Source organism: Melanotaenia boesemani, chromosome 7, assembly GCF_017639745.1.
Source record: "Melanotaenia boesemani isolate fMelBoe1 chromosome 7, fMelBoe1.pri, whole genome shotgun sequence".
Taxonomy (NCBI): domain Eukaryota; kingdom Metazoa; phylum Chordata; class Actinopteri; order Atheriniformes; family Melanotaeniidae; genus Melanotaenia; species Melanotaenia boesemani.
Genome location: NC_055688.1, coordinates 14536104 through 14551444, shown reverse-complemented (window position 1 = coordinate 14551444; position 15341 = coordinate 14536104). Strand labels below are relative to the sequence as shown.

General features: G+C 38.7%; 1 protein-coding gene across 6 annotated transcripts in view; it reads left to right on the top strand.

The window, feature by feature from the left end:
- Positions 1-9561: 9561 nt before the first annotated feature.
- The window catches only part of gria2b (glutamate receptor, ionotropic, AMPA 2b), a 64533-nt gene continuing 58753 nt past the window's right edge, over positions 9562-15341 (top strand). For 2 of the 6 annotated variants that reach the window (XM_041990289.1, XM_041990288.1), the window contains exons 1-2: positions 9562-9955; positions 10132-10272. In XM_041990289.1, coding sequence (XP_041846223.1) covers positions 9871-9955; positions 10132-10272 — 226 coding nt within the window. In that variant the 5' untranslated portion in view covers positions 9562-9870. The remainder of the gene's footprint in view (positions 9956-10131; positions 10273-15341) is intronic. The other 4 variants (XM_041990287.1, XM_041990286.1, XM_041990285.1 and 1 more) reach the window with 3 other exon arrangements.

Below are 15341 nucleotides of genomic sequence, written 5' to 3'. Positions count from 1 at the left end.
CTGAGATACACAGGGAGCCAACACAGTGATTCTAAAACTGGTGGGTTCCTGCCCTCTGGTCCTTGTCAGAACTCATGCAACTAAGTTCTGAAGTACTTGTAGGTTAAAAATACTCTTTTCAGGAAGACCAGAGAGCAGGGCATTACAATAATCTACTCTACTATGTATGAAAAGCATGCATTAATACCTCCGTGCTGGCAAGAGAGAGACACGAGCGGACTCTGGGGATGTTTTCAAGATGTTAAAATCCTGTTTTGAAATCCAGCTCAGCGTCAAAAAGGACACCCAGATTCTTACACACTGAGAAGAATTAAAATGTAGTAATTTTGGTAAAATAATCCCCCTCTTGTCTTCAGGACTTATTATTGAAAATTCAGGTTTGTCCTGGTTAAGCTGTAGGAAATTTTCTGCTATCCATTACTTTATATCTAAAATAAACTGACTCTAAGTCATCAGGAGACACAGCAATGTAAAAATGTGACTCAGCATAGCTGTGAAAATCACTGCCGTGCCTCCTGATGACATCCCCAAGTGGCAGCATGTACAGATTAACAAGGACTGGTCCTGAAATTGGTCCTTGGAGGACCTCACACTGGAAATTGTAGATTCTTGAGGAGCATGTATCCATATTTACAAAAAAAATCATCTACATTAAAATCATTTAAGAACACTACCTGATGGGCCCCAGACTTCTCAGTCTGTCTAATAAAATCTGGTGATCTACTGTATCAAAGGCAACTTTAAGATCCAGCAGCACCGGCAGAAAAAGTTTGGGAGTCAAAGCTACACCTGAGATCACTAAAGATACTTAAAAGTGTTGTCTGTACTGTGGATTGTCCTAAAACCAGACTGATATTTTTCTAAATACTGTATTTATTTAAAACATTTGTAATTGGATGAAAGCCACTTTTTCAATCCTTTTACTTAAAAACAGTAAGTTGGATACAGGTCATAGTTATCAAGAGTGTTGGGATCTAAATTACTCTTCTTCAGAGGGGGCCTCACCACCGCTGTTTTACAGGCAGATGAAAAAACCATCCATCCAAAGAGAGTAATTTACTATAACTAAAAGCTCATGCTCAAAGAAACCATAAAATGTTTTAAAAGCAATGTGGAAATTGGTTCTAAAAAGCAGGTTTTTGGCTTTATTTGGGAGAAAACTCAACCAAGCATCTTTGCATCAACCGAGACTAAACTCTCCAGTGTTTCCTCAGATGAAAACAAAGCTTCAGTTATGTTAAAATTAACATTTTGTTGAGATAATAGGCTGGATTAAGTGGCATTGATCTGACTTCTGAAGTTAGTAAGAAAGCAGGTGTGTGTTTAGGTTTTTTCCATATTTAGCTTAGTATATTTGTCATTTCTCTTCACTCCAGCATCTTCCTTTTTGTCCTGTCCACTTGTATCCATGTCTATTTCACAACAACTATTTCTTTCACCAATCCTTGACCTCTCCTAATCCATAGAACTAGCCATCAATTATTCATGAAAAACCTGCTCAGGAAATTACCCCTGACTATCGCTGTGAGCCTTCACATATGAAATCCATCTCTGGCTTAATGAAGCAAGCTAGATGCTGACCTTCCATCAGGATATTAAGATCATATTAATGACGTCTGAAGCCATTTAGAATTAACAGCTGATGTGATGGAGAGCAAAACTGTTAGCCTTGTGATATTTCTTTTGTCTGATTATTATTTCTTATTGGTTGCTTTAAAATGAAAAAGAGAAGGCTTGTGTTTTCTCACTGTGGCTGCCATGGTTACAGACACTGGCAATAATTTCTGTCAGACACAACCATATTCACCCTGTGACACAAAATGGGAATCAGAAGCTACATGGAGGTGGTAAAAGAAAAAGCCTGTTATTACAGATGAAACACAAGTCATCAAGAGAAGAATTAGGTTTACAGAATGATGAAAAGAAATGAATTGCTGGTTATTTTAGACTGGTCTTAGTAGTCAGCTATGGCTCAGTCAGATTTTGAATTGTAGTGCCCCCCAATGGTAACATTTATAACAAAATGAAGAGTTGAAGGCAGAATAACAGATGTGATGTCAGGTCGTCTGCAAAATATTCTAATGTAATGCCACTGCAGGCATGTGCACATGGTCTATTTTAGTTTATATGCATTTTAAAAAAGTAAGCCACTCTTATTGATTATTAAAACACAAATTCTGACAGTACTTAGAAAGCAGTCAGTCGCTTGTGATAAAAAGCATGAATGTTAAAGAGTTCAATGGTTAAATGCTTAGTATCCAAAAGAGCTGTATTAGATGCAGCCATCATCACAGGTGTGACTCATGTATTTATCTGGGTGTGCAAGTGTGTACATCTGTGTGTTTGTGTGTGTACACTCCACCCCCGCACCCCAGCACCCTGCTATTAGCACAGTGCAGTAACCTATATCAAACAGGGTGTTTTCTAATCTAACAAGACTTCTCACCAGGCTTCCACCCAGTCCACCAAGACAACCACCATGACAGTCAAGGCAATGATTAGTAGAGGCACAATGTGGGGGGGGGGCTCATTTATGGTGAACAAGGTCTTCACACATCAGTGTTGTGCTTTTACAGAGGAGGAATGACTTTGCTGCCAAATGTTAGACACAAAAATACCCAGTGTCCTCCAGTTTTTCCTGTCAAAATGTCAGGTAAAGCTTGAGTTGTGCTCAGATTTTCCGTAAGACTAATCTAATACAAAATCATGTATTATTTTGACATGCATTTGTAAGAAAATGAAATGTGATGGAATGTCAGATGACTTCAGCTATTCTCTTTTGTTGCTTGTATTGGATGTAGTTTCTGTTCATGACAAAAGAATAACCACAATTTCTTCATTAACCTCAAACAAATAAATACAAACATTTCTAGCATTTCTTGGTATAAGTAAATTATCACATGAAATGGTTCACAATGACTAGCAAAGCCACACGTGTATAAATATCTATTTATATGTTTCAATCATGTTTGCACAGAAATAAAATAAGTTCCTCTGTTTTCTCAGTTTTTATTTTGCACACAGCCATTTTTGTAACAATCAAAGTGGTTTTCAGGTCAGCTATGATTTTTGACTCCCTCACAAAAGGCACTGTGGTGGCCTAGGGGGAGATTTTTTGGTTGGGCTAGAAAGTGTGGAGGATGTCATTTTCTGCTAGATGTTTACAGTGGTAAAATGTTTATTTTCAGCCAGTTTGAAATATTATGTAACCCAGCCATTACCATGGGTCTCATCATTAATGCTAACTGTGCCCAAACCGTAGATGATTCACAGTGGGGAGGGACAATTTTATGGTGATACTGAAACATTATCTAAAGAACCTGTAGTGGAAATATGAAAAAAGGGGAGAATAAAGAATAGCAATTTTGCGAGAATTCTAAAGCACAATAATTTTTTAACCATTTAGTTTATCCATGCATTGTTACTTTTGTTATGATCTTGAATTAACAAAAAACTAAGCTTGAATGAGATGACTGCAAATGTAGAGAGTCTACAACTAACACAACATAACCAACTCTATGCATTTGGAAGGCTTGTGATATTTTATTGTACACCCTATAAATGTATTATTTCTGTAATTATTGTGTAGTATTTTGTTTACAGCTTCAAACACACTTCCAAAGGTCAAATATCAAAGGGGCTCAGTACACAACTATAAAGACTAAATTAAGTATTATTGGAAGCTGATGCAGTCAAAGTGTCCAATCTCAGCACTACCTCTGACCTTGGGATGTATCCCTGCAGGTTTAACCTTCCCCAAAACAGTTTCTAATAGCAGGGTATGCTTTGCTTAGCAAGATCTGTGTGTCCGAAGGTCTGGTTATGTATTCACATTGTCTCTTTACTGTATGTTCAAACAGACTTTAAGTCGCTGTCATGTCAGCACCTACTAAAACTCACAAAGAATCAGCGTTTTACTGTTTTATGATTAACTGACACTGCATATTATCAAAAATCCTGTCCAGATAGAGTAAAAAATTGGCATCAGAGTTGGTTGCCTTTTTTTTTTTTTTTTTCTTCTTTTTTTCTCCAGTCCATTTTCTACCACTTATCATGGGTCAGGTCATGGGGGCAGCTGCCTAAGCAGGGAAGCCCAGACGTCCCTCTCCCCGGCCACATTAACTAGCTTGTCTGGGGGGATTCCAAAGCATTCCCAGGCCAGCCGAGAGATGTAGTCCCTCCAGCATGTCCTTGGTCTTCCCTGGGGCTCCTCCCGGTGGGACGTGCCCGGTGTTGTGCCACAAATTGAATGTCTGCCAGAAATTGAGCAGGCAGCCACCGCGCAGTCTGTAGCAGTTCCTTTTGAAATAAAACCAACACTTGCAGAGGTGCTGTAGTCAGAAATGATATTCAGGCATGTTGTTTGACTGTTTAGGCTTCATGTGTTTACCTTATTCTTGTTCACTTTTAGAATGTAAAGTCCAAATAGTTTGATTTATGTGTTGATTTACAAAGTTTTATTTCCACTGATCATGACTTTTTTAATTGATTGCACCACATTTCTTGTCAATAAAATGCAGAATCTTCATGAAAGTGGTCTGCTTTCATTCAAGAGTTATACGGTGCAGATTACTGAGTATCGTACTAGTCCCTCATAATGTTTCTGGCAGACGATCACTTTATGATGGCACAACGTTGTGCCATAAAGTGATCGTCTGCCAGAAACTGATTATATGGTACAGCACCTCTGCAGCTGTAGTTAATCCGTTAAAGCACTTGCAAAAGCAGACTTTCTTTGTTAGTATGGACAAACTGTCACTTACATTTGCGTGTTATGTCAATTTTATACAGAGAGGAACAGTCCCAGACCAGAGAGAAAAACTGAGCAACACAGTGTTAACTTCAGTTTCTTGCACACACTCAATTTATGGCACAACACCGGAACACTTTGCCTGGGAGGTGTCCAGGAGGTATCCTGACCAGATGCCCGAGCCACTGCATCTGGCTCTTCTCGATAGAGGAGCAACAACTCTACTCTGGGCACCTCCCAGATCACAGAACTTCTTACCCTATCTCTGAGGGAGAGCCCAGCACCCCTGTGGTGAAAAATCATTTTGGCCTCTTGTATTTGCAGTCCTGTTCTATTCGTCACCACCCACAGCTCGTGACCATAGGTGAGGGTAGGAAAGTAGATCGACCAGTAAATCGAGAGCTTTGTCTTTTGGCTCAGCTCCCTCTTCACCACGACAGACCGATACAGAGTCTGCATCACTGCAGACTCTGCACCAACCTGCCTGTCGATCTCCCGCTCCATCCTTCCCCTACTTGTGAACTAGACAACATCCTTGAACTCCTCCACTTGGGGCAGGACCTCATTTCCGACATGGAGAAAACACTCCATCCTTTTTCGGCTGAGGACCATGGTCTCAGATTTGGAGTTACTGATTCTCATCCCAGCCACTTCACACTCAACTGCTAATCACTCGATGTTGTAATCGCCCAATGAAGCCAACAAAACCACACCATCTGCAACATGCAGGGACCCAGTCCTGAGGCCACCAAACCTCAGCCCTTCAACCCCTCGGCTGTACCTTGAAATTCTGTCCAAAAAAGTTGTGAACAGAATTGGTGACAAAGGGCAGCCACTGCAACCGCACAGCCACAGAAACTGGAAATGAATCTGATTTACTGCCAGCAATATGGACCAAGTTCTAGTCACCGGTCGTACAGGGACCAGACAGCTGCGATGCTGCAGATGAGTGTCAGCCAAGACAGCCCTACAGCATCCAGAGCCTTAAGGAACTCCGGGCAGACCTCCTCCACCCCTGGGGGCCTGCCACTAAAGAGTGTTTTTAAGCAGACTCGGGGTCCCCCGACTCTGCTTCCTTGTTGGAAGACATGGTAATGGGATTGAGGAGGTCTTCAAAGTTTTCCTCCCATAGTCCCACAATGTCTCGGGTCGAGGTCAAAAGCCCCCTATCCTCACTGCGCACAATGCTGTTACAGCACTGCTTCCCCCTCTTAAGACGTGGGATGGTGGACCAGAATCTCCTTGAAGCTGTCCAGAAGTTGTTTCCTAAACTCCTCCCATTTGACATCCTTGAATGGGAGGAGTTTATTTTCTATCTTTTCTAATTACCAAATGCAATTCCCAGTGAGCAAATACGAAGCTGGAAAAGACCTTTATCTTTATCCTCTGAGTGTTTACTTTTCTGTAGTAATCTGTGCTGGCTATAGCTGACTCAATGTGCTACTTTAGATGCATTTTGTTTGCGGGCATTCTTATGCTCAGTTGCTTAATAGCATAGTGGAATTGGCATCCAAATTTAACCCCCAATTGTTGTAAAAATCTTTTTTTCATGAATTTCTCATGATGCTCTGTATACTAAAGGCAGAGTTAATATCTATATGTTCATAATTTTTAATCTTGGAAACTAACGTCTGTCTTTCTTGAAGAAGAAAGATTGGAATGTTTCACTCCAAACAATTTAGCCTGGAGGAAACATTCTGGCTTGGTGGTGAAAACTATTCCTGGTGGACAAATGTAGCTTGACTGGATGAAAAGATTGTTGCCATATGTATGAATGTGATGGCAAGTATGTCTGAAATATGTCCATGCTTCCTGCATAATGCATGTAGTCTGCAGACCCCTTTTCAAACTTTGCACACAAAATTACAAAACCTGGAAAACTGGAACGCATTTGCGAAAAGAAATCTTGTCCAGTTTGTGAGACTAAACCTACAAAATCATGTTATTTTAATTATCTTACATATTTTACCAAACATAATGTACATTTACCTTAAACTCTATATTAATATTTGACTTAAAATGCAGAGTCATGTAAGGAATTGTTTGAGATTTTTTGCAAGCCGATATAAACATAAATACTGCTTTGAAGATGTGAGAATATTTATGAGAAAAAAAAATGAAATTTGCCTTCCAGTGGAAATATATACAGCACCTACTTGATTGTGGACAACCATTACCCAGGCAGCCAAAGTATCATAAAAATAAGGATTGCTTTGTTTAAATTTCACTTGCATTTGTCTAACACAGGCTAAGTGTCTTGTTGAAGTGGCCTTGAGTGGCACACTGAAGTGCTACTCACGGTATGTGCTTCAAGATAACAGCACTAGCTAAATTAAAGAAATGTAAATGCTGTCTCAGAAGCAGCCACATAGGATTTCTAAGGCATAAACCTAAGTGGTTAAACAAGCCATAGCTCTCGACAGGTCATTGAGATGGTTTTATCAACCATTTCCTCCGCTAGTCACACATTGCTGGTTTCTGAGGACAAAGTATTTCCATCAGGGTGTGTTAAATTTGTACCTCACTATCCTGGTTTATGTGCGCTATCTTTGGGGTCATAATTTGATTTTGGCTTACTCTAATTTTACTCCTAAAAGCTCATTAGGACTCATGAGCATTATCAGAGTTACACTACAGCCTTAAAACTTGGTAAACTGAGGAACATGCTGTAATACTAACAAACTAAAATTGTTTTTCAGTCTAACGACAGCAAGGTGAATCCATGCATGGCAGAACCTCCAAACAAGGTCAAATAGATATGAACATGCAATATGTGAGCCTGTGGAACAAAAGTAGTTGAGCATGCAGTTTGCTTTGCCAGGAGGGGGATCGGGATCAGAGAGCAAGGGTTTTCATCTCCAGTTCATGTGAAGTGCAGCAAAAGTGAAAAAGGAAGTGAAATCCCCAACATCAAAGCTGAGACAAAATTTTGATTTTTTATATGATGAGTCTTATTCAATTTGCATCTTACATTAAATAAAAAGAAAGCTGAAAAAATATGCACACCAATAACCAAATATGTGTCCACACACATACTGACCTTTGTGGCACCTAAGAAGGCTGAGTTGGAAGTGTTATGGTTTCAGGCCAATCTTTATTCCAGGCTGGCAGACAACAAAGAGAGTGATCACTGGAAGACATATTCAAAGACCAGACAATTGCAACCAAGACCTTGAACCCAAATTTATATGGAAAGGTCTCAAGATGTACCCATGGCCTAGAGTTCCAAAAAATTACAAAAATAAATAAATAACACTTTTTTTAATTGTTCGTCTGCGATTTCTCAAGTGCTTTTTAATACAATTCAGCTCCTCTGTTATGTGAGAAGATCCAAAAAAGTCCAGGTGGATACCTCCGCTGAAACATTATGTGTCTGAGATGGTGGCCAGCAGCACTGGAGTACCACAAAGAACTGTACTCTCACCATTTTTCTTCACACTATACACCAACATAACAATAGATATCACTCTAAGATTGATGTTAAATTATCTGAATCATAATCAACTTAAATGACAGATAAAACCTTTATGTTTTGATAAACATACTCATTATGGATCTGTCCCATCCATAGCACCTGTGTTCTTAGAGCTTTCAGGAATCAGGGCTACAGAAAGCAGCATTATGTGTGATGTGCTGTCCATGGTGCTGAAATCTGACAGCCTTTTCTCCTCAGCTCCCACACAGTCTCAGCCCCATTAGTATGTCCCCCCACTGCAGTCTCTGTACTAATGATTAATATACACCTGTCTGTGTAGGCTGAGATATACATGTCATAAAACCAGAGAACAGGATTGCTACTTAGTTCATGGTGGCTCCGAGGCAAGCTTTTCCTCCATTTAACCCCATTCATAATGGCACCTAGGACCAGGCATATATTTGTACTGGATTTGCATGAAGAGGGTGGAGATAAGCGCTAGATGAAAGTTAAAGAGGGGATTCGTTTGATGGTTATCCCTGGAGGGCATGAGCAATGGCTTCCAGCTGTTGTATTTGATGAGTTTTCCTCAATAAGAAATGCACATGCTGTATAGAGGGTTGTTTTTCAAGGGGTTTATTCCTGATATTTGTCAGTTATACAAAGCCGTCCTGTAAATGTTAAACATATTCAGTAATGTCCCATAGGATGTTTATATATCAAATCAGGAACTTATAAAGATTAAATTAAACAGGACTTTAATGTTACAATCTTAACAGCTAAATCTTTTAGTATCAGTCGTCAGAAAAAGTCAGTTTTTAAAATGGTAAGTCACTGAGACAGTGGACATGGCAGCAGTGTAGTTAATGTACTTTTTCATGCCAAGCTAATGCAACAATACTTTAGTTATTTTCTAAGCTGTTGTTTTAATCATTAAATGTAGGATATAAATGTGTTTTTACTTTGGCCTTGTTGATTGAATGTATCAAATTAAATTTGCACTAATGAAATTATAATAACAGTGTGAGGACGACAGACTGTGCAGACATAATAATTCAAAACTTAAATTAAAATGCTCTCAGTGTTATTGCTTAAAATCTTACAATAAGTAAACATAGTTAGATTAAAATAAACTTGTGAAAGATTACTTCTGTTATCAAACAAATGGATAGATAAAGAAATTGGATCCCAAAATAAGAACACATAGTGAGTGTGTGTGGGGGAACAAACGGTATTCAAAAATTATCTTAAATGCTCGCCTCTGCTTGGACAACAGCATTCATTCTCCAAACTTAGCGTGCAATTTGTCACCATGTGGTTAACTTTCGGCTCTTTCCGTCTCTGTTCGTTTTCTCATTAACATTCCTCACTTGTGGGTGTAATGCCGAGAAGATCTCCGGCGTGCGGAACGGAGACGCGCAGTGTCCCTGTGCGTTCAGAGGAGGTACAGCCGCCGGCAGGAAGGGAGCGAGGACGAGGGGCGGAAGAAGAGACAGCAGATCTACATTTCAAGCAACCATTCCTTCACTGCAGGTGTCCTTTGACTGCAAACCATCTGCACAAAACAGCCCTTTACTGAAGATTTCTTTTTATTTGTTTTTCTTCCCCAAGACTAAAAGTCCTCAAAATGTGTCGGATCTAACGACTCCGGATAGAAGAGGAATATCAGTTTTCCCTAGTGGATGTGGACACTTAAACCGTGGATATGGAAAAGATAGTGAATTTATCCGTTTCTGTTCTCCTGGTTTTATGGGGATGCGCGCTTGGAGGCTCGCCCAGTGTTCAGATAGGTGAGCCCCATTCGTTCAAACGAACATTTTTATTTCTATTTTTTATGCGCAATTGTTTTGCGTAAAATCATGAGAAATGATGCCAAGAAATCAGTCTTATCTTTTAAATTTGTGCAAGCGCTAACTGTTTTTGTTTGTTTGTTTTTTGTTTTTTGTTTTTTTTTTGTCGATTTCAGGGGGACTTTTTCCAAGGGGCGCGGATCAAGAGTACAGCGCGTTTCGGATAGGAATGGTTCAGTTTGGAACCTCAGAATTCAGACTGACGCCTCATATTGACAATCTGGAGGTGGCCAACAGTTTTGCTGTAACCAACTGCTGTAAGTTCCAGATATATTTTCAGTATTCTTTGTTTCTATTAAACAAATAAGCTTTCCTTTACATAAGCACCCACGACTTCCTTCCGACTTTTTATAAACCTGTCTCTTGGCAAAGATCACAGCTGTCTAATCTATATTCTGACTGTGAACTGGGTAGTTGAGGATGAACGAGCGTCGAATAACCAGGGGAAAGTTGGTTTCCACAGTAACAGTCACATTCATCCCAAATTATTTCCTTCAAAATTCAGAGATCAAACATTATTTATGGTTAAATTGTCATCCAGCTGTCTTTAAACGTACATTTTAATCATTTTAACAATCACAAATAAATAAATAAATAAATAAATAAATAAATAAGAGGTGATTTTTAATGGTAGCTTATGCTGTTGCTATTATTTATTATTATTATTATTATTATTATCTTGGCCACCAGTGTACCGATCCTTAATCTTGAGAAATAGAAGCTCCACTTCAAACAGATTCTCGCAGCCTAACTTGTCTCGTTTTATTATGTTTTCTGTAAGATTTTCTGTATAAAACAGACACTTTCTGGGACTGTCCCCAGCCCCCCGGTGTATGGTTGACTCCTATAGGAAAAGCCTACACACGTTAAAGAAAGCGTCGCGCACAGAGCCATGGCTACGCCGTTACATCGGTAATGAGGACCAATATGGCACGATTAATTAACAGAATCCGCTTTTAAGGACTGGTTTTCATCTAACCTTTCTTGCAGCTACAAACAGAGATTCAGGGAGATTTGGGTGTAAACCCAAATTTCATACTTGATAACAACCTCAGTTTATGTAGGATTTCTTTCTTTTTTAAAGCAGCAAATAGGTTCTTTCATTAGACGGTTGCCAAGCGACTGCTGCTCTCAACAGCCCCTTAAACATAAATCAAACGCCTGTGATTGGTGCGCGCATCGGTCCAATCGATTTCATTACCATATAAAAGCTTCCTGCTTTGAGACGCTCTCTGCGTCCGACAGATCACAGGGCGAGTCAAGTCGATGCTCAAATTATTATTGTCCCCTGTTTGTCACGAGAACACGACAGCACCGCACACCCCGCTGAACAAAAGATTTGTCTGATGAGAGTCAGGAATCTGTAGAATGACTGAGATATAGCCTACTGCTGGTCACAGCACTGAATAAGATCCCCTCCACACACACTGTTTCAGTAGGCTATATAACTGTCAAGAAGATTAACTTGCTTTTTCAAAGTTGATTTCACTCAACAAGTTTGAGTGTGGCACTCTTAGGATGCGTGAATATTATATTCTGAAACTGTGAAGTTGCATTTAAACACGGATTGTAGTGATGCAATCTGGACTGATTCTGAATTGAAAATGTTCTTTGAAGTGTTTAATTTTTTTTGTCTTCATGCACATAACAAGCTTTTAGAAACAAACTAAATTATTCACATGATTGATGTTTTAATGAAAACGTTCTTGGAAATGCCTTTAACTACTGTTTTGTTAAGGAGAGTGCTTCATTTCTATGGCATTAACATGTAGAACAACATGCATGCTACTAAGTTCTTGAGGCGACAAACCACAACATCAACTTAAAAAAAAAAAAAAAAAAAAGGAATTTTCGATGGAGAGCAAATGAAAAAGACTGTCACCTGCTCTAACAGTCAATAAGAGGATTTTTTTTATATCCACTATGCACATGTGGTGTGTGTTTTTGAACTTTGTCTTCTTGCTAATTGACTTCTTGAGTGGGAGTTAGAGGGAGAGGCGGGATGAAATAGGCTGTGGTGAGGTGAAGTGGTTGGAAGAGGAGGAGAAGGAGGAGGAAGGGGGTGCTTTAAAAGCCAGTAGATGGCAGTCTGTCTCAAAATCCACCTCCATCTGTAATTACAGCACATTAACACCACCACTTTATCTTTTGTTAAAATGTACTTCATGAAGCAGCATTCAGGGGAGAATAAAAGGAGAAATATTGAAGCTGCTGTGCTGTACTTAAAGCCAATCATTTTTCTTTATAGTTTTTGACAAGCTTTCTGTTGCATAATAAATATGCAATACAGGGAAAAAATGATAATAGATGAGTATTTGTAGTCAGTCAGATTTATCCTCACGCACTTTCTTCTAAAGATAGGTTTGGATTCTGTTTATTAGTGAATAAGGGCAGCTAACTTTAGTACATAACCTTCATTTTGCTTGTTTTTTTTCTATGAAATTTAATTAAGTTCCTTGTGTTTTTTCCTTGCTTGAAATTGACTTATAAAAGTTATATCACACTGACTGCATATGGCCTCCGCAGCAGCACACTTCATAAATGCAGTGTTTCAGAGACAGTAGGAGGGAGGTTGACACATTCCTCTATCAATAACAGTTCATCTGGGAAGGCCTGCATGTGCTGCCAAAACCAGGGGAGTCATGCATTTGTGCGTGTGTGAGTGTGAGAGGATATGTTGGCGATGTGTCCATCCAAATCCCATGATTTAAAATTATTGTTCAAGCCTCCAGGCTTAGAGCCACTGCTGAGAGCCCAAAATCATTAAACTCTTGATCACTGTTAAAAAAACCTACTTTATGCACATTAATATAAATAACAGCAAAAATAACAATAACAGGTATTTGTGGTGATCTTGTATTTCTCAGGCATTATAATTCTGTCATTTTGAGTTTAAAGCTTTCAAAATGGGCCTACACTATAGATGGAGAGACAACAATGAGACAGTGAACAACTAAAATGTATAGAGTTCTTAAAATCTGATGCAGTAACTCTCAGTGATATTAAATGATCTTTCTTAGCTGTGCAAGCAGAAAGTATGTATAGCAAATCACTAAAATTGGAAGATGTCAACATTTAAAGGTCATAGAGTAGCAAGAGAATATTAAATCAAGTTGCATTATGGGACTTCAAGTCAGAATTTATGTTTTTATTTTTTTCTGAGAAGGCATCTTAGAGATTATCTTGCTTGCACTGTGGTGTCTAATTAGAAAAAAACATTCAGAAAAGTACAGGAAACTGCAAGTTGTGTAATTTTATGATTTGAACTGTTTTACTTTTACCTTCCTTTATTATTAGAAGTATCTGGCAAATCTTATTATAATGTAGCTGAGGTGTTACCAAGGCAACCAGTAAAATGGAATGGTACTAAAAAAGTACAAACTTTTAAGCCTAACCTAGTAATGTTATCACCTAAATTTAAGCAGGAAGTGATAAAAGTGTCTTTGTAATTTGGTGTTCTTATTTTGCTTGAACAAAACTCAAGGAAGGACAGCAGTTGTCTTAAACTTCCATCCCCTGGTTTAAAGTACTGCCTTCCCCCTTATACCTCCGAAAGAGACATTTACAGGTTAATAAAAGAAAAACGTCTTATGGGTTGTATTTGACACAATGTCAAACAAATGTCCTCTATCTCTAAAATTCTAAGATGTATAACACCTATTGCTGCCTGTATTTGGTACTAGTTTATAGGACTTCTCTGTGGGTTATATTTAATGGCATAAACAAATCTATGAAGACATATGAGAGCTTTTTGAGAAAAAAAAACATTGTCATATCATATTTACTGATGGGCAAAAGTATGCCTCTAATGAAATAACATATTTCAGCTGATTATGATTATGCCATCAATTCAAAATGTAAAATTTAGTTCCAGTCAAATAGCCTGGCTACCGGGAATCTTGAACCCACAATCTGCCAAGGGGTTCAAATTAAGAAAAATAGTGAATTCTGGACAGCAACATGATGCTTTCCTGTGTTTATACCCCCAGGTCTCATATTAAGGAAAATAGTAAATTCTGCTCAGCAACATGATGCCTTTCTGTGTTTACAACCCCAGGTCTCACATTATTATTCAAATCACTGAAATGGGGCGTTTGAGAGGGGAAAATTACTTTTCAGTTGAACTCCACGCAACTCATAGAAATGTCCCCTTTGATGAGAAGCCAAATGTGCACATAGCTCTCTATTAGGTGAGCACATGCAGTCTGGAAAAAGCTATAAAGTCATGACTTTGGCCAGACATTGTATTACATAGTTTGCCACTGATGTGCAAAACACTATGCCATCATTTGCTTCTTTACATTACTTGACCTGATGAACGACACATAACAGCAGCACCCTGCCTTTACTTTCACCTTTTCCCCATTTGAGAAAATACATAAGCAACTAGAGCACATCATTATTGAAAGCCATTGGGGTAATTGGGGCAATGGTTTCCACAAACACCTGTATGATTAACTGAATCAAGTATAAACCCATTTATGAAAGGTAGCAGTGATGAAGTGACTCACATGCAGTTTAAACGTTTGTACAATGTAAAATCTAAGAGCCCCAAATAATTTCTTAACACACTGTAATTGCTGCAAGAAGCTTCAGTCTGAGGTTTTGCATAATTTCTGTCACAGTTTTTGAAGTATTCATTTCACACTGAACATAAGATGATGAAGGTGGATCCCACTCAGGCTGCTGCAGTGTGACAGGATGACTGTATAACTACTGTATATTTTGCTGTTACAGTTGCAGCTGTAAAGTATTTTCCATGGAATGTTAGGCCAGTGGCAACTTAAAAGGCACAATTTATAGATTTGGATTGGTTTGACAGAAATAATACTAAGCAGATGGTAAGAGTATTGAAAAGAAAGGTTGTTTTTCACTTGTAAACCTGTAAAAACCACATTACTATCAGAAACATTTTTCATCAGTGGGTTAACTTCTTGTGATACTTGAGAAAACCTCTTACAGATTACCTGTCTGTAAATTTTGTACAAATTGTCCGCAGGCAGGCTGTTACATTCCCTGACCAATTAAGAGCGAATTCTGGATTTTTACAGCTTCGAAGTTCAAGTAAAGGTCTCTAGTTTTGCACAATTCACTTAGGAGCCTTTAAGAAACTCATCTGCAGATGAAAGTAAGCTGTACCTTTCTTGCATGGAGGGATGGCTAACATATAAAAGAAATAGTCTATATATGTTAAGCAGACCAATTTTATCATTTATCTCAGACTTATGTGACGAACAATATTTCATTTTCAGGCTTCATGAGCCCCACTTGGTCTGAAGACTTACAACACGCTCTCCACATGACTATGTGTGTGTGTTTTCCAGAA